The 20,790-nt window shown below is 35.5% G+C and overlaps 1 protein-coding gene across 2 annotated transcripts in view; it reads right to left on the bottom strand.

Annotated features, from left to right (window-relative positions):
* Window positions 1-20,790, bottom strand: part of CTNNA2 (catenin alpha 2) — a 1,546,517-nt gene that overhangs the window by 146,134 nt on the left and 1,379,593 nt on the right. For both annotated transcript variants that reach the window (XM_074196107.1, XM_074196106.1), the window contains 2 exons: window positions 20,352-20,508; window positions 12,658-12,858 (listed from right to left, as the gene is read on the bottom strand). In XM_074196107.1, coding sequence (XP_074052208.1) covers window positions 12,658-12,858; window positions 20,352-20,508 — 358 coding nt within the window. The remainder of the gene's footprint in view (window positions 1-12,657; window positions 12,859-20,351; window positions 20,509-20,790) is intronic.

Genomic DNA, 20,790 nt, shown 5'->3' with positions numbered 1-20,790 from the left:
GTGACCACTTTAAATGTGAAATATTAAAATAAATCAGGATAACTCCCTTCCCAAAAGACAGAAACCAAGTGTCTCACATCCTCTTTAGGTCATTGAGGTCTTTTGTTGGAAGTTTCCTAGTGAAATTCTAACGTTTATAAGTCAACATGTTATAATGGAAAAAAACACTAACTTATGAATCAGAGGACGTGAGTTTATTTCCTGACTCTGCCAATATTAGAGCATGAACAAATCATTTACCCTCAATTTCGACTAGATAAATTTTAAAGACTTCTAACTTTATGTGTGTGTGTGTGTGTGTGTATTAATATTGAATTTCAGGGAAGAGGAAATTGCCCTCCCCACCCCTCTTGGCTCCAAATATCCAGAACAATAACCATTGGGAAATCAGGCAACTAAAAGTAATTTGACTGATTTTCATGAAGGCAGTTGCCACAGATTTTTATAGTTTAATAATCAGGTTGGATCCTCTTGTTTCATGATAGATTTGCCCTAAAAAAAAGTTAGTTAGACTAACCTCAGATGTAGCAAAGATGTGGAAATTCAGAAGCCAAGATGTTGACTTCAGCCCTCATAGGACCTTAAGGAACAAGACAAAGAGACTTTGCTAAGGAGGAAGATACTTATGACCTGAAAAGACCTGTAGTAGAGATCAGGAACATAAAAATGTAGAGATCTTCTTAGGGATCTTTTCCCCTTGCTTCCTAGAGAATTGGAATAGGCGACAATGGGCTCACTTTTCATTTTATCTTTCTATCTTTATTGGCATGCAAAGGTGAAGGCAGCTGTGGGACATCCCTTATCCCTCAGTTTGAAATTTGTAACTCAATATGGTTTGTTATCAAGGGAGCCCCACTGACTGATCAAGCTTGTCAAGGGACCTCAGGGCTGATAGGATCTATTAAAATACCTTCAGTAGGTCCAAGGGGGGGGGGGGAATTTAATTCCTTCATATTTACCAGAGACTTGCATGTTTGGGTTTTAATAATACTAGTAAGGCTTGCATTCTTAATTTGTTGAAGACATATTGATGGATTTGTATATTTATTCTAAGGTAGAAAAGTTTCCCAAAGTCCATATCTTCAATAGTCATAATGAAATATATCCCTCTGTCTCTCTAAAGCAAAAATTGTCTTTTCATTCAGGAAGTTTCAGGTCAATAAATATATATTTTCTATTGACTAACAGGATAATAAATCTCCTAGCATTTATATAATACATAGTTCTTTTGTACAGATTTCACTTGATATTTACTATAACATTATGAGATACATGATATTATTTGGGGTTTTTTTTGTACACAAGGAAGGTGAGTTTAAAATCTAAGTGACTTTCTCAGGGTCACAAAGCTCAGATGTTTCTGGTAAAGCAAGTGAATTCAGGAAATCTTGACTTCATCTTCAACACTCTACCCACTATGCCACCTAACTGTCTCAAAAGATTGGGTATAGCTAATAAGGAAGAAAAAAAATGAGTTAAAGAGATTTGCTTTGTGCCTAGTTCTTCATGATTGGAATCCACTTGCACTCCATTTCAGCTTCAGAATCCTTAGTTTTCAAGGCTAAACTCAGATATGATCTATTTTTGGGAATCATTGGCTTATCTTCCTAGCATGAGTTTTTTGCTGAAAGTTTCCTTAAACTAATTTCCAATACAAAGAAGAATGCATATTACATGAGAAAGGGGCTGTTCTACTTAGTTTCTTTTTTTTCTTTTTAACTCAAGGGGCAGGAGGCCAAACTTCTTTCCAGGAATTTAGGTTTTTGGATAGTAGAATGATCAAAAGTTTATATGAATTTTAGAATGGAAATTGGATTGCAGAATTAAAAAAAATCAAATGGATGAAGGTGAGTCACTTAGGGTGATATAATTATTCAGAGAATAAGGAGATTCAGAGGATCACAGATCATAGCTTTAAACTTAGAAATAAGCTTAGATATCAATTAGTTCAACCATCTCATTTTATGGATGACAAAAATAAAATTCAAAGAAGTTTTGTGATTTATCCAAATACAGCTAATAATTGATGGATGAAACATTGAAGCACAAATATGTTCAAGCTCTCATTCCAAGAGCAGAGCATGGAGCTAAGCCTTAAATTGTGCTCAAGATTTGGACAAATTGGGGGAGGCTAGGTGGCACAATGGATAAAAAAAGCTTTGGACAAATTGTAAGGCATAATGGAAGAGGCCATTGCAGTAGAGAGCAGCATCCGAATATTGTATGAGTTAAGTATGATCATGACACAGCTGTGTGACAGTAGGGATGCCAGGCTTGTCTGGAGTATGGTTTATATGAAAGAGGAGTAGATAATGATTGAGACTGTTTAGGATGATGCACATGGATAATGATCAATATATTTTAAGGCTAAGATAAATGGGGACAGGGAGCACTAGTCAATTCCTTTCATCTTTAGCATTATCTATTTGTTATTTTCTTGCTTCAACACATTTGTGCTGATTCATTTTTCTGAGGGTAGGGGTGGAGAAATGACCTGCATTCATCTAAAAATATCTATAGACGCTTCAAAGATTGTTTTTTGATCAAGAGATGTGAACAGTTTTCAGATGAGGTTATCAATGCAATCAATTTAATGAATTAAAAAATGTCCTAAATCATTTTTCATAGGAGAAATACAATTTGGAACAATTCTGAGGTACTACATTATGCTCATTGGATTGGATAATAAGAGAGAAGGAGAAAATGACATCTTGAAAGGGATGTGGGGAAATTGAGGCATTGATGCACTATTGGAAGAGTTGTGAATTGATTCAACAATTCTGCAGAGAAGTTTGGAACTATGCCCAAAGGGATATAAAACTATGCCTACCTTTGGCCTAGCAATTCCACTGCTAGGACTATATTCTAGAAGAAATGAAATATAGGAAGAAAAGAATCTAATATATAGGGATATTTAAAGCAGTTCTTGCTGGGTGCTGAAGATTGAGGGGATGCCCAGGGATTTGGGGAATGACTGAACAAATTGCGGTATATAATTAAGATGAAAGGCTGTTCTGTTGTGGGAAATGATGAACAAGATCCTCCCAGTAAAATCATACTTGAGCAGATATGATGGGAAATGAGCTGTATACAAAATAACAGTAATATTGTAGAATGATCACCTTGAATGACCTACCTTTTGTCCACAATACTGTGACCCAAGAGAACTCTGAAGGACTTATGATAAAGATCAAGCATACCTGATGGTGTCTGAGTGAAGGTTGAAGAATGTTTTTTTTCATTTCATTTTTCTTGAGATTTCTTTTTTTGTGTGTATGGGGGTTATATTTACTTTTACAACATGCTTGTTTTAATGTTTTTCATGTCTACACATTTTTAGCCTATACCAAATGAATTCAAATAATAGTTATAATATATTTTTCTTCCATATGTTAACCAATGAAATATGAATTTCATTCTCTTTTGATGTTTAGTAATACACATTTTTTTAAAAAGTACTCTTTTTTTCTTCCTCTCTCTCTCCTTTTCTAAAATTCTTTCCTATGGTAGGTATGGGACAGATCTATGAACTAAAGAAAAGAATAAGAAAAAGACCCTTTTGCAGGATCTCAATGCTGCCAGGTTCTCCAAATCTGATCACGTCGCCATATCCATGAGCTTTCATCTGCTATCAAATTTACAAAAATGACATTTCAATATAATCTGTTCAGTGAAGAATGAGCTCCTCTATGTGTATATAAATATATCACTGAGTGTGCATTTGAGGCAGTGCATACGGCAGAAACCTGACTTTTAAAATCAGATCTTTAAAGATGGGTTTGGTCAAGCATGCACTTACTAGAAAGCTGTTAGCAATTTGTTATAATTCCGGCTTTATTGAAGAGCACATCAAATATGCAATGTAAGTATTTAATGGGTCTGCTGTAGATCTAGTTTATTGTGTTTTCATCATTGTAAATTAGTTTGATGAAAAATGAATAGGTAAAATTCTGCATATGGAAGCAGTAGAATTTTACCATGATAATCATGCTGGAAATTATTATTTTAACTTAACACAGTATTCATTTTGTCACAAAAGGTCCCTTTCACACAAGCCCTCCCTCTACTGAGTTGGAATTTCATTGGATGTACAAGGCAGGTTATGTTACTGTTTAGATGGCTCTATATGTCAGTCACCTCTGAAGACCTCCCTGCTGGAAATCCACCACCATGACTACATATCTATAACTGGACCTATTCTGCCCTTGTTCAGTTCTTCCAAATAAACTTCTATTCTAACTTTTGATTCTTGACTCTGAGTACTGGGGAAAGTTCCCATTTCTTCTTCAGATAGCAGATTAGGGTCACTGAGAAATGAGCAGATTCAATTCCTTCATTTTGCATTTGAGAAAACTAAGTCCCAGATAGATTAAATAACTTGTAAAGTCATATGCCTAATAAGGAGCAGAGGCAAGACTTTCAGGTCTACTGGCTCCTATTCTACATATTTCTCTCTTATCTGACCATACTAGAAAATGAGTTCTAAATGTTCTTTGTGTGTGTTTGTGTGTGTGTGTGTGTGTGTGTGTGTGTTTTGTGAAGGCTAGTAAGTCACAACCTTATGGTTTAAAAAGTCATGGACCTTAAGGATTCCTTAACAAAATAATCTTGTTAATGAATAAATAAATTATATGAGAATATTAAGAAAATATTTATATCAAAATATTGAGAAAAACAAATGTTTAGGACTCAGATTAGAATTCTTGCCTAAAACGATTCAAAGATTGCATGCCTGCTTCCCAAGTACTCTGAAGATCAGAATCTTGCTCAGATAAGGATGTGTCCAGTTGATCTCTGAAATGCCTCACACATCTGAAATTTTAAGAATTCTTCATAATCTCGCCACTGTACATTATATCCTCATGGCCAATAGTCATGGAAGACTTGACCAGTTCCTTCAAGTAGATATGTAAGTTTCTAATTGATAGGGCAAATCCAAGATATAGTCAAATTAAAGAGTTTATTAAAGGGTCTCTCATTTCCAATATCCTTCCTCATTGACAATTCATCCCATTTTAGACCTAACACATCTTCATACTCCTCTTTCATGTCATCAGAACATATTATCAGTTTCTACACATTATCTCTGGGCATTGGACAGGTCATCACAAACAAGAGAGAGCAAACCTGTTCTTTTTAGACTATGTTCTCTTTAGAATTAGGAAAAATAGATAGAATTAACAAAATTGAATTTAATAACAAGTGAAATGAAGCTCAAAAAACACAATTTTGCAACAATGAGAAGGATCCAAAAATACCATGTTATTTTAGAAAGTTGAGGATTTTCTTGTACTGGATGATTTTTTTAAATTTTATTTTTGTAAGGTAATAAAATTAAGTGACTTGCCCAAGGTCACACAGCTGGGAAATTATCAAGTATCTGAGGCTGGATTTGAAGTCAGGTACTAGCTGCCCTGTACTGGATGTCTTTAAACAAAGAAAGGTTGGAACAGTTGTCAAGTATATTATAAAATAGTGTCTTATTCAGTAAAGAAAAGGAATTCAGGGGCAGCTAGGTGGCGCAGTGGATAAAGCACCGGCCCTGGAGTCAGGAGTACCTGGGTTCAAATCCACTCTAAGATACTTAATAATTACCTAGCTGTGTGGCCTTGGGCAAGCCACTTAACCTCATTTGCCTTGCAAAAACCTTAAAAAAAAGGAATTCAGTAACGGGAAGTTTCTGAAATTCCATACTATGATATTACATATAACCTTATCAACTTATCAAATTTCTTGTAGAAATTTTGTTTATGCACATATATGTGTATTATATATGCTAATATATGCATATATGAGTAAATAACTACAAATATTTACATATACATACATGCTTGCATGCATATATGTATGATACAGACAACAGGTGAAAATCAGAACTTTCTTAAAGAATTTGGGAAAATCTAATTCTTAACTATTCTCTGATCCTCATATGTTTATTTCCCCCCATAAAATGGTTGCAGTTAAGCTGAATGATCACTTATCCATTTTTACCTTTATGATTCCTTGCATCAAAAATTGCATTATATACTACTTATTCAATTATCCATTATGTTCCCTTAGAAATCTAGTTTTATCTTTTGGTTCGTAACATTTATGTAATTCTCCTTGGGAATGTGGTTTGGGAGGGTAGAGAGGGAAGTTGGGTATCTGACATATGCCCTCAGTTCAATCAGAAATATCAAGGAACTATGGGTAATAAAGTGAAGGAAATATTTTTGATTTATTTCCTGGATTATCCATTCAAGATGTGTAAGAACTGAGATAAAAAATGCCTGAGATTAGTTAGAATGATCACAGAAGACCAGTCTCTGACCAATTAAAGTCAAAGGTCATGCAAATGGAAGTAAAAGGGCACCTGAAGCCTGTGCAGGAGGTTGAAGTATATTATTCACCAAGAATTGGAAGATGTGGCATAAAGGTCAACTTCATTAGAAAATTCTATGATTAGAAGAGGCTATCAGAGTTTGAAAATTATAAAGGATCATAGGTGCTATCTGGTAGAATCATCTAATTCTCAGGAAATTGAGACAGAAGCATTAAGAAACTTATATTTACATTATAAAGTCATGATTTGAATCCAAGTTCATCACTTTAATCACTATACATTAATATTTAAGGTGGTCCAATGCATAGAGAATTGGATTTAAATTCATAAAGACAAGAATTCGAATCAGGTCTCACTTAGATGTGTGAAGAGGGACAGCTCACTTAATTTCTTTCAGTCTCAATTTTTTCATCAGGGCAATGAGAATAATAATAAGAGCACCTGTTTTATGTATAGATATATACATACATACATACATATACATACATATACCATATACATATACACGAACATGTGTCCATACATACACACTATCTACATATGCATATTGTACATTTACACGCATACATAAAAATCAAAAAGTGCTGAATAAATGCTGTCATCGTTGTCATCATCTTCATCTTTATCATCTATATAATCATTATTATTATACTAGAGTGTTTCTAAAAGCATCATATTTTGTCACAAGGAGGGAATGCTCATGCTCATGATAAATTTGGAAATTGATGGCTGACAAAAGGGATTCATTACAATCAGACTATCCTAGGAGGGCTAATACATTTTTCCTGGCAGCTTCTATGGAGAGTTAATGGAAAGCTTCGACCAGAGTTCCAGAGGCATAGAAGACATGGATGAGATTGGCACCATTTATAGTGAAATCACATATGCATCATAAGACTAAAGTAAGGAGTAACTAAAATTATCAAGATGTTCTGGGTCATTGATTTCCTAGTCAAAGGTCAATCTTAAAAAGCTTTTAGATTTCAACTCTTGCTTGTTGATAATCTTTCTGAAATGTCTTCTTCTTTGGTCCAATATCAAGTCAGCCTGCTGAGTACAATTAAATCTTTCTGTGGCAACCAAGGCTTTCGCAAGGTCTCAAGGTCACAATTTTGAACAGTGTTGAGAAGAGAAAAGGTATAAGGCATATAAATCTCATACATTTGGAAGGGGCCATAGCATTTATCCAGTAAATCTCTCTGCACACTACAAGTATTACCTTTGATTTAATCTTTCAACCTAACTCCCCTATCTCCAAATCTTTCTAGTTGCCATCACTTAACCTCCTCACTCTCATAAGGATTTCTACATCCCAGAATGTGTGTCCCATCTGGAAATACAATAAAAGGGAAAAGGTAAACATCATAGTGTCATTATATGGGTAGCTTAGTTGATTCCTACCTTAGCATCAGAAATCTTGCCTTGTACTTGTGACCAGGTGACCTACTTTACCATCCAGTTCTCAGTAATGGGGTGCCAGTTTTATCCTTCAATCCCTAAATTTGTGATTTGCCATCATTTTCAGCAGTTGAATTACTCTAAGCTTGAACTTTCCATTGGTTCTCAAGAAATACATTTATTGAGCTGAAATCTTCACCTTAAACCCTAGCTCCCATAATTGTGTCTGTGTTACCACCATACATTTCTGATGTCAACAACCTACCTACCATTTTATACTGTGATTCTTCTTATATAAGAAGCAATTGTTTGAAGTTTCTGCTATCATGCTAAGAAACATTTAACAAATGGTTGTTGAGGATCTACCTAATGTGTAAAAATGTACTATGTGAGACTATGAGTATTTCTTTTTACTAGATATATATATGCATACACATATATATTTCACATTTATTATATGTGTATATCTACCTAAACTAATCTATTCAGTGAGATACAGAGAAAGGTGAATAAGAAAGGTAGAGAGACCCTCATTGAGACAAAGAGAGAGAGAGAGACAGAGAGACACGTATTAGATATAATTTTAGTCTTCTTGTCTCCCCCAGTCTGTATTTTCAATGTGAATGAAGATTATTCATTCTTGGTACTTGTGGCCTTAACATCCAGGAAAATTCCTAGCACACAGGAAGTTCATGAATGGTAACTATTTCTTTTTTTTCTTTAGTTTTTTTTTATTTTTTTGCAAGGCAAATGGGGTTAAGTGGCTTTCCCAAGGCCACACAGCTAGGTAATTATTAAGTGTCTGAGACCAGATTTGAACCCAGGTACTCCTGACTCCAAGACCAGTGCTTTATCCACTGTGCCACCTAGCCGCCCCTGGTAACTATTTCTTGATAGATAAATTGATCGATTCTTTCTTGTGTCGAGGTAAACTACCTAAAACTTCTACATATTGAACTGAATGTCTCCTGACCCTGGCATGTAATCTGGAAGCTGTTTAAACTTTATCCAAAGTTTTTTTTTTCCCCTAGCATTTGTCAATTTTTCTTGAGAAGCAAAATTCAGCAAAAACATTCAGTTATCAAGAGAAGCTCATTCAAGCTCATCAGTGTTGCCCTGGATTTGCTAAGAGCCCAAGAGGGGCAGAGCAATGGACGATTCTCACAGAATCTACATTAAATAAAATGGTCATAGTCTACAAAAATCTCTTAGGCCATCCCAGCATGAACAAGAAAGAAGTGTCATGCGGTCAGTTTTGCATAGCTTTAATAAATGCTGGACTTTGGGGCCTCTAGGGAGACAGAGCTAGATTTCTCCTAATTAAAAATGTGAGTTCATTTCATTACTGCTGTATCTAACTTCAAGTTGCTGCACACTCTCAATGAGGAAATTAACTCCTATAGATGTTCCTTTTTATCTCATTTCACATTGTTTCCATCATGTTTATTTTTCAGAGAGAATGTCTAGCATTTCTTGTCTTTTCTATAGATTAATAGGTTTATTTAGGTTGACTCATAGATAATTGAGTCACCTTAAATATCCCCCATCTTTTGAGAATGAAACTTATTGTACTCTCATTATTTTATTATTACCGTTATTATTATTATTATTATAATCTTGACATTATGTGTCAAGATTATAATAACAATAAAAATTCTGACAATAAGTACTAATAGCTCTTTTGGTATAATTATAAAGGAAATCTGGCAGCATTTCAGTATACCAGCTGGAAAAAGTAGATATTTTGGTAAAGGCATTGCCAGAAGGTTTTGTAGAATGTCAGTGGATTAATCCATTCCTCACTCAACAAAGAAGTATTAATGTTGATAATATGGTGGAATGGACCTTGGAAGCTGGAGTATAAAAATCTGCCTTCTGGATACTTAAAAGTTCTGTGCCTTTGGGCAAATCACTTGATTTTCTAATTTTTAGTTAGAGTTTTTGTAAAATGAATATTTTTTTTTAGGTTTTTGCAAGGCAATGGGGTTAAGTGGCTTGCCCAAGGCCACACAGCTAGGAAATTATTAAGTGTCTGGGGCTGGAATTCAACTCAGGTACTCCTGACTCTATCCACTGCGCCACCTAGCCACCCCTAAAGTGAATATTTTAAATGAGATTTTCTTTTGATTCTCAAACTAAAAGGGGCACACATAATTATAATGATTATGTTTCAGTGTCTTAATGATTTGGGTGAGAACTCAGATATATATATATATATATATATATATATATATATATACATATATATATATATATATTCCTATTAATAACCAAGTAAACTAAAATCACCTTTAGAGTATAGTCATGATTTAGTCTTTTTTTTTAAAGAAATCCAATGAGAACAAACTTACTCCCTTCAAACTTGGACAATCATTTTTATAAAGCACTAATTTTTAGGAAGACTTCTCTTTGTTCTCTAAATTTGCCTCTGATTCTAACTATGCCCTCTGAATCCAAGAAAAACAAAACTAATTCTCTTTCACATTTGATAATGGCTTCAAGGTTGCTCCTCTGAATATTTTCTTTTCTAGGCCAAAAATTATCATTACCTTTAAAAAGTCCTCATGTGGTTTAAGTTGACAATGGAATTGTGGGAACTTAACAGACTTGTGTGTAGCTTATCAACATGCTTCCTGAAATGTGATCCAAAACACTCATTATGAGTTCAAATATGTTTGATCAGAACAGAATATGACAGTATTAGCACCTCTTTAATCATTGGAACATAGAGTAATAGATTTTTAGCTAAAATAACAATTAGAAGCCATCTAGTCTAATGTCTTTAAGTTACAATGATAGAAATTGAGGCACAAAGAGATTAAGGAATCTGTCTGGGATACAGAAAACAGAAGAAAGAACCCTATACAATGTTACAAGGTTAGTATGTATCTATGATAGGAACTGAACCCATGTTGTCCAATTCCAGAGTCAAGATTCCACTGTACCACATGCACTGTGGTTGATTCCACTGCATCATAATTGCTGGAAATTTTCTTCAATTCAAACAGACCAAGATTACATCTGTTTGGGTTTTTTTTTTACTTTTATGATACATTATTCATTCCTTTTCAGCTCACAGGCCACAAAAACTTCCAAACACTTTTCAGACAAAATGCTTGGAAGTCATGCCTCCATTATCATGTAAATCGATGAGATTAATGATGTAAGAGGGCTTTGGCCCTCTTGAAGAAGAGTCAGCATGTAGCAGAAGTATGAACTTAGGTGATGTTTTCATTTTTATTTTTCCTTCAAAAACTGTTTTTCCCCCTTATCTCTCTTCAGAATCTTCATGAAAGAAATGCTCAGAACCATAAAGGAGGAAAGTGCATCCAACCAAATCTCATGCCATAGTACCAGAGATTGTGATTAGAGGTCTGACAGGATATTTCTCCTAACTGCTACTTTTATTCCCTTCCTGACCTACAGAGGACTCTGATTTTCCCAGAATTTCTTGATTCAAAAATGCACAAGTCTGTAGAGTTCCTTTTTATTGACCCGATAAATGTAATGTCTTTTCAAAGACTTCACCAACAAGGCAAGAGGAAAAGGTAATTCCATCAAATCATGCCAAATACATAGCTAAGGCTCATCATTTATCAGGCCAATGCAAATACAAAATCTATAATAGGAGAAATAATCGTGTATCATGATCTTTTTATAAGCGATGCCCCTTTTCTTCCCTATCCACTAAGCCATTATCCAGGAAAGCATTAGTGCTTAGGTTCTTGAGTCAGGAAGACGTGCAGTCCAACCTCATGTGCCTTCTAGTTGTGTGACTCTGAGTAAGTCACTTGCAACTTCAGTTTTCTCAACTCACCTGCTGATCAGGATTAGCAACTACTGCCAAGGTCATTGTGAGAATAAAATGAAATAATATTTGTAAGGAGCTTCCTGGAACATTGTTATTCACTCATTCTTTAGACATATCCAATTCTTCATGATCCCATTTGGGGTTTTCTTGCCAAAGATACCAGAGAAGTTTCCCTTTGCCTTCTTAAGCTCATTTGACAAATGAGGCACACATGGTGGTGAATTACCCAGGGTCACCCAACTAGATAGTAAATGAGGTCAGATCTGAAGTCAGGAAGATCTTTCTGACCCCAGGCCTTGCACTCTATTCATTCTGTCACCTATGTGCCCTGTTACATAGGAGGTATTTAATGAATGTTTAATGAATTTAAATGAATTAAAGTCCTGAACACATTGAGTGGCACATAGTAGACATTTGCTAATTTTTGTTTTTCCTTCACTGTCATTTCCCTCTGCCCCCACCTTTTATCAATGTCTTTATTGAATATCTGCTAGTATTAATATCATTTGGATGTCATAATAATTTTGTGAAGCTTGGAGTAAATATTGTTGTATTCATCTTATTGAAAACAACACTGAATGAAATGAGTTGATTTACCTACGGTCACAAAGCTAGCAATTATCTGAAATAGGATTCAAACCCAGATCTTTCATTATGAGACTCAGTCCAGAGATCTATGACACAAGAAGGCACAAGGAATGGATCTATGGTTCACGAGTATAGGCAACTTCAGAAAGATGTGATACACTCTCCCTATGCTTTATTTATAACCCTAAAAATTTTCCTAGAGCTGCAAGAAGATAGGAGTCTTCTCAGAATCATACGGTCCATAGAGGTCAGAGACAGAGCCTGTAATGAAGGCTCCCTCAATTTAAGAGCTGCTCTCAGTATGGGATTTCATGATGCCTCTCCTAACTAAGCATGCAAAGGAAGAAATGATCAGCATCATTTGGAATTACCTCCAAAGTAGAAAGTTCAATAACTAAAAATGCCCATGCTCCAATTTATCTTCCACACCTGAGCAATCAAAAATGTCACTGTACTATCAATGCTTCTTTTGGAGGCACCAGACATAATCCTGTCATTGATGAAGAGAAGGAATCAATCCCACATTCATTCTTACCTGTCTCAGACAACAGTTTTGTAGCTTCCAGAACCTTTTCAGTATAAACACCAGCTTCATAGTTCTCCATCTCTGCATTAATGATATGAATGACTCTGGCTGCTCGGCCACGGATTGCACCTGCTGTCCGGTCCAAAGTATCAACGTCCCCTTCTTGCAGTGCAATCACACATTTATTCACATCCTCCAGAATGTGATTTTCTGTGGATAGGACACATGTGCATTATTAAATTTCAACTTCATTAAAACTCCCTATTAACCAATCAGTTATTTTTGAGTCCTCTCTTGAGCACCCGCCTCCTCATTTATTCAGTTTCACCACATCTATAACAAACACAGCAGTCTCTAAGTCAACAGTCAAAGTTCCATCTGTTTATCTCAGTTTCTCAGATTAGAAAAAGGTTTGAATTTGTATGTGCTCTCTGAAACTGGTTATATGAATAGTAGAGTGGGAAGGTATGGAATGAATTTGTTCAAGTTAAAATTGCTTCCCAATGCCAATGGAATATTTTATCTGGTTTTAAGACAGAGACAGAGATACAGAGAGTCGGAGACATAGAGACAGAGACAGAGACAGGGAAATAGACAAAGAAAGAAAGAGAGACAGAGACAGAGTGAGACAGATAGATAAAAAGAAAAAAGGAGAGAGGAAAAAATCCAAAAGAGTAATTGAGAGAGAGAGAGAGTGAAAGGAATCAAAAGAGAGAGAAAGAAAAATACAGAGGGACAAAAATAGAGGCAGAGCGAGACAGAAACAGAGACAGAGAAACTAAGTATAACCTAGAGAATTAATAACATGGAACTATATTCTTCAATGAGAAAGCAGGCTATCAAAACAGGACCTTAGGAAAGTATGTCATTTGGGGCAAATGTATGTTTTTCTCAGAGTCTGAACCAAAATTTTCCACCAGGCATTTTAGGCTCTCCATTATCTGACTTTTCTGTTCTGGTTCAATTCGTAATTGAACCCTTCATTCACTCTATGCTGGTGCACCATTCATTTTCTTTTTTGGAGTACCATTCTATGATGAACCCAAGCTATGCACGCCTGTTTCACTGTAAGCTCCATTCCTGGTTCTCTAAAATTGTCTACTTCTCTCCATCAGCCTTTTCCTCAATCAAGGACCATCTTTCCTTTTCCCTTTTATGTGACAGTTTTCCCCTACAATAATGGAAGATCCTTTTGAATAAAAACTTTATTTTTCTTGCACTCTATTCCTATTGTTTACCAGAGTGCTTGGAACATAGTAAGAACTTAACAAGTTAGCTATAATTCTATCTATCTATCTATCTATCTATCTCTATCTCTATCTCTATCATCTATAGCTATGTCTATATCTATATGTCTGTTTGTTTATGTCCCATCTATCCATCCATCATCTATCTATCTATCTATCTATCTATCTATCTATCTATCTGCCATCCATCCATCCATCCATCTACCCATCTATCCATCCATCTATCTATCATCTATATATCTATCTCACTGTTTATATGACAGTCTATCTATAAGGGAGATTTGAGTTCAAATTCAGCCTCAGTGACTTAATAATTATATGGCACTGGGAAAGTTACTTAACCTCTATTTGCTTCAGTTTTTCTATTTGTAAATTGGGGGTGATAAGTATCCCTCTTGTTAGACTTCTGTAAGAATCAAATAAGATCATATGTATAAACATTTTGTCAATGGAAAAATTGCTATGTAACTATAAAGTACTATATAAATGCTATTATTATTATATTATTACAATTATTATTACTATTATTAAAGAAACTGAAATGAGAAATGACTGAAACAAGGCAGGAACAGTCTTGTTAATATCTGAACCTGGATAGTAGCTATGTGAACAGCGTAGGGACAAGGACATGGCAGGGTGTGAAATTAACATTAAGAAAAATCATCAAGTAATTGAATAATGGGAATGAAAGATTAAAGTATTGGAAATAAATCTAAGGTTATAAAACTCTGACTAGAAAAGTTAAGGGAGGAATAGAATATGAAAAATGAAATGATATTAATTAAATAAATGAAAAGAATTGGTTAAATCGAAGCATCCTGGCTTAACTGCTCTTGCAAAGTATGGATAGATCTTTTAGATTTCTGGTACCTGAAATTTTTTGAGTTAAACCCCACATTGAAAATATCACATGGATAATGCCAAGATTTTCATTTTAAAACACTATTAAAAGTTATAGTTTATGCCCAATGGGAAATGTTTAAATGTTTCTAACAAAGCTATTTCACTTTTTTATGAGTGCAGTCCACATTTGAAAATTGGTTTTTGCTTTTGTGATATTAATAGTCAGCATCACCTAGCCCTAATCCTGTTGCATTTCATACAGAGGAATTAAAAATTCAGATTCTAGCACACCACAATGACTGTAGTTTATCCTTTAGAAAATTTGGACCTAGTGCCTTGTAAAAAGAAATTTTCCTTAGAGTAGAAATTGTCCCATATGTGTATGTTTTATAATAGCATTCCAAAATATCTTTGGGTTATGCTAGGAATGAACATTTTACTGATTTACTGATCACATATTTTGGTATAGGTGGGAGGGGGATCAGAAGTAAGAGACCTGTAACCATTGGACAATGTTCATGAGCTACTTAGCACAATTCAGTAGCATCAGTTACTATTATCAAGTTAGCCTGTCCAAGGGGCTTTTATCCTTGGATTGTGACACTTGCTTGGATGCACCATCAGGTCTGGTAGAGGCTGATTTCCTGACAGCTCATGTGTATTTTCATGTCCTGGCAAGCTGTGGCAATTGTACCATGGGATTTGAATTGTAAAGTGTTATCAGCTTCAGCCAAAGCATTCCCTTGTTACTGTTAATAATATAATGTAGAATGGAAACCAGAGGGAGAACTGCAGTAAGGAAGGAAAGTTGGGGGGGCGGGCAGAAAGGAAAGAAAATTAAGAATAGCATTGTATGGTATGAAAGGTCCAAGATAGGACCTCTTCAGCTTTATTCTTTTCAAATAGTTGTTCTGATTTTTAAAAAGAAAATTGTGAGCTATGAAAGTTTAAATTCTGAAATATTTTCACTGGGGGAAAAAAATGAACAAAACGGACTCGACATAATTGTCAGAATCAGAAAGACAGCAAGAGCTGTCTGTGGTCCTGAATGGCATAAAGAAGAGAATGGCAATCCAGGACCTTAAGGAACATGCGCCTCTTGCAGACTGGATTTGACCACTGTCACATTTCATTTACTGGTATTTGAACAAGAATATTAGCTTTAGAATTTCAGACTAGTCCCATGAAGCTTATGAAGCAGGTACATGGCAAAGTAAATAAATCGCAAGATACTTATTCAAGAAGACTTGAATTCAAATTCTGCCTCAGCCACTTACTATTTATGTGACTTGAGGCAACTTATTCAGATTCTCTAAGTCTCTCTCTACCTATCTTAAACATGAGAATAATAATATGTCTTACTACAAAGAATTTGTGTGAGAATCATATGAGATAAAATGCTTTGAAAACAATTGTTTAATTATGTCTGACTCTTTATGACCCTTTAAGGGTCCCCCTGACAAAGATACTGGAGTGGTTTGCCATTTGCATCTTCATCTCATTTTATATAAGAGAAAACTAAGTCTTCCTGACTCTAGCCCCTCTCCTATCCTGTTGTTTCTATTCACTGCCCTGCCTTAATATCTAAATACCAAAGTATGTATATGGGGAGGAATGGGGGGACTTTATATACCATATTTACCTTAGTGGAAGGAATTTAACAAAATATTTATTTTGATATCTAGTTCCAAGTAGGAACCAATGGTAGTAAAATGGGGAAGAGGTCTTATGGGGTAAATGTATCCAAATTACAAATTTAGAGGAAGGAGTTATGCCAGAATCCATTTAATCTAAATTTTTCTTTCTATATAGGAGCAAATTGAAGTCTAGGGAAGTAACTTGTCCTGAGTCACAAAGAAGGAACAGTAGAATATTTCCCCTTTCTTGTAAATCAAAATTGAGTATAAGGATTAGGAGATTTGGTTTTTAAAATGAGGCATGGGAAGGAATTGAAGATAAATGTCGATATTGTGTGACTGTCCCTAATTACTTGTCATGACACAAAGAAACATTCCATTTGTAATTTTCACTGCCAATAAAGGAACCACAATGGATTTTTAAAAACTAAACCAAACAAATAAAAACATTAATGTTCATTTCCCTGGAAATTATTTTAATTGGAAAAAGTCACCAAATGCCCCATATTCCTCTAAGGAATCATTTTCATGTTCCAGTTTGCTGTTCCAGTCCAATGACCCTCATGGACAATTGGCAGTAGAAATGAAGTCCTCCCATATTCAACCACCCACCTAGCTTATTGTATGCTAGTGGTGAGACTGAGCCAGGAGAGGGTTGGGGCCAGGCTCAGTGGGGATTGAATGGGTGGGTGCCTGTAGACGTGCCAATGTTTTTCCAACAACGGAGGTGTCTGTAGGAGATTCAAGCCAGGAAATGTGGATCTCATTTACCCAGGATGTTTTTAATTTTACAGAAATGATAAGGCTAGCACTTTAAGTCCCCACCCAAAAACTGGTCATGGAGTTATGAGGTCATGGGGAAATGAGGAAACCAAACATTTCAATCAGATCAATTTTTTTCCCATGCTGCAATCTTGGGCAGAAATTGGTCTATATGCTGATAGATAATTCTATTTGAAAGTGAACTGAGCAGACAAGGCCTCCTCAGTGTTATATGGTTAAGGGACTAACGCTGCCAAAGTAGGCTGATAGAAATAAAGCCTAAGCAAGAGTATGTGATCCAGGCCTAGTTTATAAAGAAGAGGCCCTCAGGAAACCCCAAAAGGAATTTAAAATAACTCAAGAATAAATTAGAAAACCTTGCTGAACAAGAGGGGGAGGCACAGGATATTGGTTTAGTGTTAGTCCCTGCCCCCTAATCATAACTGTGACAAGATGAAAAATCCACTTACAATATCTGTGCCTCAGTCCCACGAGTACAACACAAATATCAACTGCAATAGCAATAGCAATCATTAACAAATGTATTGCAGTATTTTAAGGTTTGCAAAGTACTTTGCATGTTCTCTCAATGGAGGCTTACAATAAACCAGGAAAATAGGTTCTATTATTATCTTAAATTTACAGTTGAGGAAACTGAGGTAAACAAAGATTACATAATGTGCTTAGGGATATATACAGATAATAAGTTCCTGGGGCAGGATTTAAACTCAGGACTTCAACTCTCCAGGTTTAGTAGCTTATCTTTTGCGCTTCCTAGCTGCCTTTCATCGTGGGTACAAATTGAAGATTGGAATAGTCAATTTCTACAATCCACTCCAACTTTAAACCTCTGATCCTATATTCAGAGAAGACAACCGTACTCAAGCTGTGTATGAACAACACATCCATTTCTCATAGCCTTACCTCCAGGCTATATTAGCTTTGTAAAGTACTCAGAGAAATTCAATTTTACTCTGCTTTACTTTCTGGAAGACCACAAATATTGATGAGAAAACTAAGGATCAGAGAGCCACACAATTCACAGAATTATATATTTAAAACTATTAGAGAGCTTAGAGGCCATACAGTCTAGCCTGCTATTTTACAGATTAGGAAACTGAGGTTCACAGCTGTTCAATCAGGATTACTCAGGATTGCCCAGGATTACATTGCTAGGAAGTATCTGAATGCAGATTCAAACTAAGATTATCCTGATTCTGAATACTGTCCTCTATTCATTAGGTCATCTGCCTCCAACAGAGAACTCAAGGCTATTCAAAATTATGCAAGTCAGAAGTTATCTGTTAAACCTTTGGTCATTCTCTGATATTCTTCAGTGGCCAAGGTCCCTTATCCAGAGCCTTCTAAGTACCTTCTAGTTCAGAATCTGTAGTTTATGAGAGATTCACATTACAAATAGCATCATCTTAGTTTTATCTGTCCTTTTGAATAAAATGACTTTTAAAATCTCAGAAAAAAAGATTTGCCTGCTCACTTGTCTACATTAGAGCTCATTCTTCAGATAAGATCATTTTGCATGAAGTTCGATATTAGACACAGAATGATCATTACAGAATACTTTGGACACCCTTCTCATTACACAGATGAAGAAAAGTGAAACCAAGAAAGGTTGAATTGTTTGCCCTACATCAGACAATTATTAAATGGTAGCACTAGCCACGTAATCAGATCTTCTGCCAAGTTCTTTGTTCTCTTTCCACTATACTATATTGTCTTCTGTTGTCAACAGTTGTCAATAGCCTTTAAAATGAATTCCACAGATAAACAGGTCTACATATTAGCTAACCAATGTTTTATCATGGAGGCTCATTCTTTCCTTTAGGATGAATAGCCAGATATCAAAATAAATAGTTCAGATAGATAGATTCTACATAGACAAACAGATAAGGATATTTTTGGCATACTTACTATATTCCACACATTGTACTACACTCTGAAAATACAAATAAAAGTTAAGGATGATGACCTCTGACCTCAAAGAGTTTAAATTCTTTTGGCAAAAGATAGCACATAAATGATGGGTATCATTAAGAAAAACAAAAGGATGATATTCTTAACATCCACAATGAATTGTAGTATAGTAGGAGGAGGAAGAGGAGGAAGAAGAAGAGGAAGAATATGTAATGGAAGAAAAAGAGGAGGGGAAAGAAGAGGAAGGTAAGGAAGAAAAGGAGGAGAGGAAGGATCAGCAGCAACTAGCAATAGGAAGAGAGGCAGCCAGGTGGCACAGCACCAGCCCTGGAGTCAAGAGGACCTGAGCTCAAATGTGGCCTCAGACATTTAAAAATTGCTTAGCTATGTGATCTAAGTCATTTAACCCCATTGCCTTAAATAGATACATTTTTTTTTAAAAAAAAGAAGTAATAGTAAAAGGAGAAGTACAAAGAACAGCTAATATTCATACAGCACTTTAGGTGTAGCCAAAAAGTTTCCATAAATCATCTTCTTTGGTCCTCACAAAGACCCTAGGAAATGGATATTAACTTCCAATTAAAGATAAGAAATTTTTTTTTTGAGAGAGGTTAATTGATTTGCCTAGGGTCATCCAGCTAGGGTCTAAGGCAGAATTTGAACAGACCACATCCTTCTACAATGATGAAATTTGTTCTTCATTTTTAAAGACTATGACATCAGGGATGTGATGACATGACATGCACATGAATGAAACTTGAGTGAGTGGGGTATGTAGTGCTAAGTCACCAGCTTCACAGTCTCCTTCAGAACCACTTGGCTCCAATGGCCAGGTATGAATCAAGATGACTGAAGATAGTCCTGGATGCAGGGCAATTGGTTTAAGTGACTTGCCCAAGATCACACAGATAGTAAATATTTGAGGTATTATTTGAACACAGGTCCTCTTGTCTTGAGAGCCAGTGCTCTACCACTGCATCATCTTTCATTCCATCTACTACAATACACTCCTTCTCAAGAGATTCCTAAACCTTCCTTGAGAATTTGTTCAAGTGTCCTACAACATCCAACAGGAAATTCCAACTTCTGTCTTGCCTAAATCTTTCCAGGTCTTTTAGGAAGGCATTGTAATTCCATCTCTCAAAAGGATAATGCTTGGTGGATTCAGGAGACTTCTTGGAGTTTGGTCACTTCACCAAGAAAATATTTCACATTTTCAGTCCAGATAATTTCCATGACCTTATCTATCATCTTCTCAAAATGATTTATTTATGGCAATTACCTGAGACAGACAAGAAATCATCCACTGATGTGATGTCATCCACAGCCTCTGTCAGGACTCGAACTTGCTTCTCCCACTGATCTTTGAAGACATCCATATTATCTTGAGCAACTTTGCTCTGAGGTCTGGCAGCTAGTGTAAGGGCAGCATTGATGACCTAATTTTTTAAAAGAAAATCATGTTATAGATGATTACAAATGATTCTTAATAGAAAGAACAACTAATGAAAAACCACTAACAGGACCTGAAATGTCACTGATAGAGGGAAGTCAGGTGAGTAAACGTCCTCTTCTAAATCAATTTGTCAACTTCTCTGCAACTTATCATTACAGAAAGATGAGAAGTGACTTGCTGAGTGTCTTATAGGCAGTACGTCACTTATGAGATTTGAACCCAGACATTCTTTTCTTCAAGACCAGCTTTCAATACACCAAGTTGA

The sequence above is a fragment of the Macrotis lagotis genome, chromosome 1 (genome assembly GCF_037893015.1).
Source record: "Macrotis lagotis isolate mMagLag1 chromosome 1, bilby.v1.9.chrom.fasta, whole genome shotgun sequence".
NCBI classification, from domain to species: domain Eukaryota; kingdom Metazoa; phylum Chordata; class Mammalia; order Peramelemorphia; family Peramelidae; genus Macrotis; species Macrotis lagotis.
This window is presented reverse-complemented; position numbering and strand designations above follow the sequence as displayed.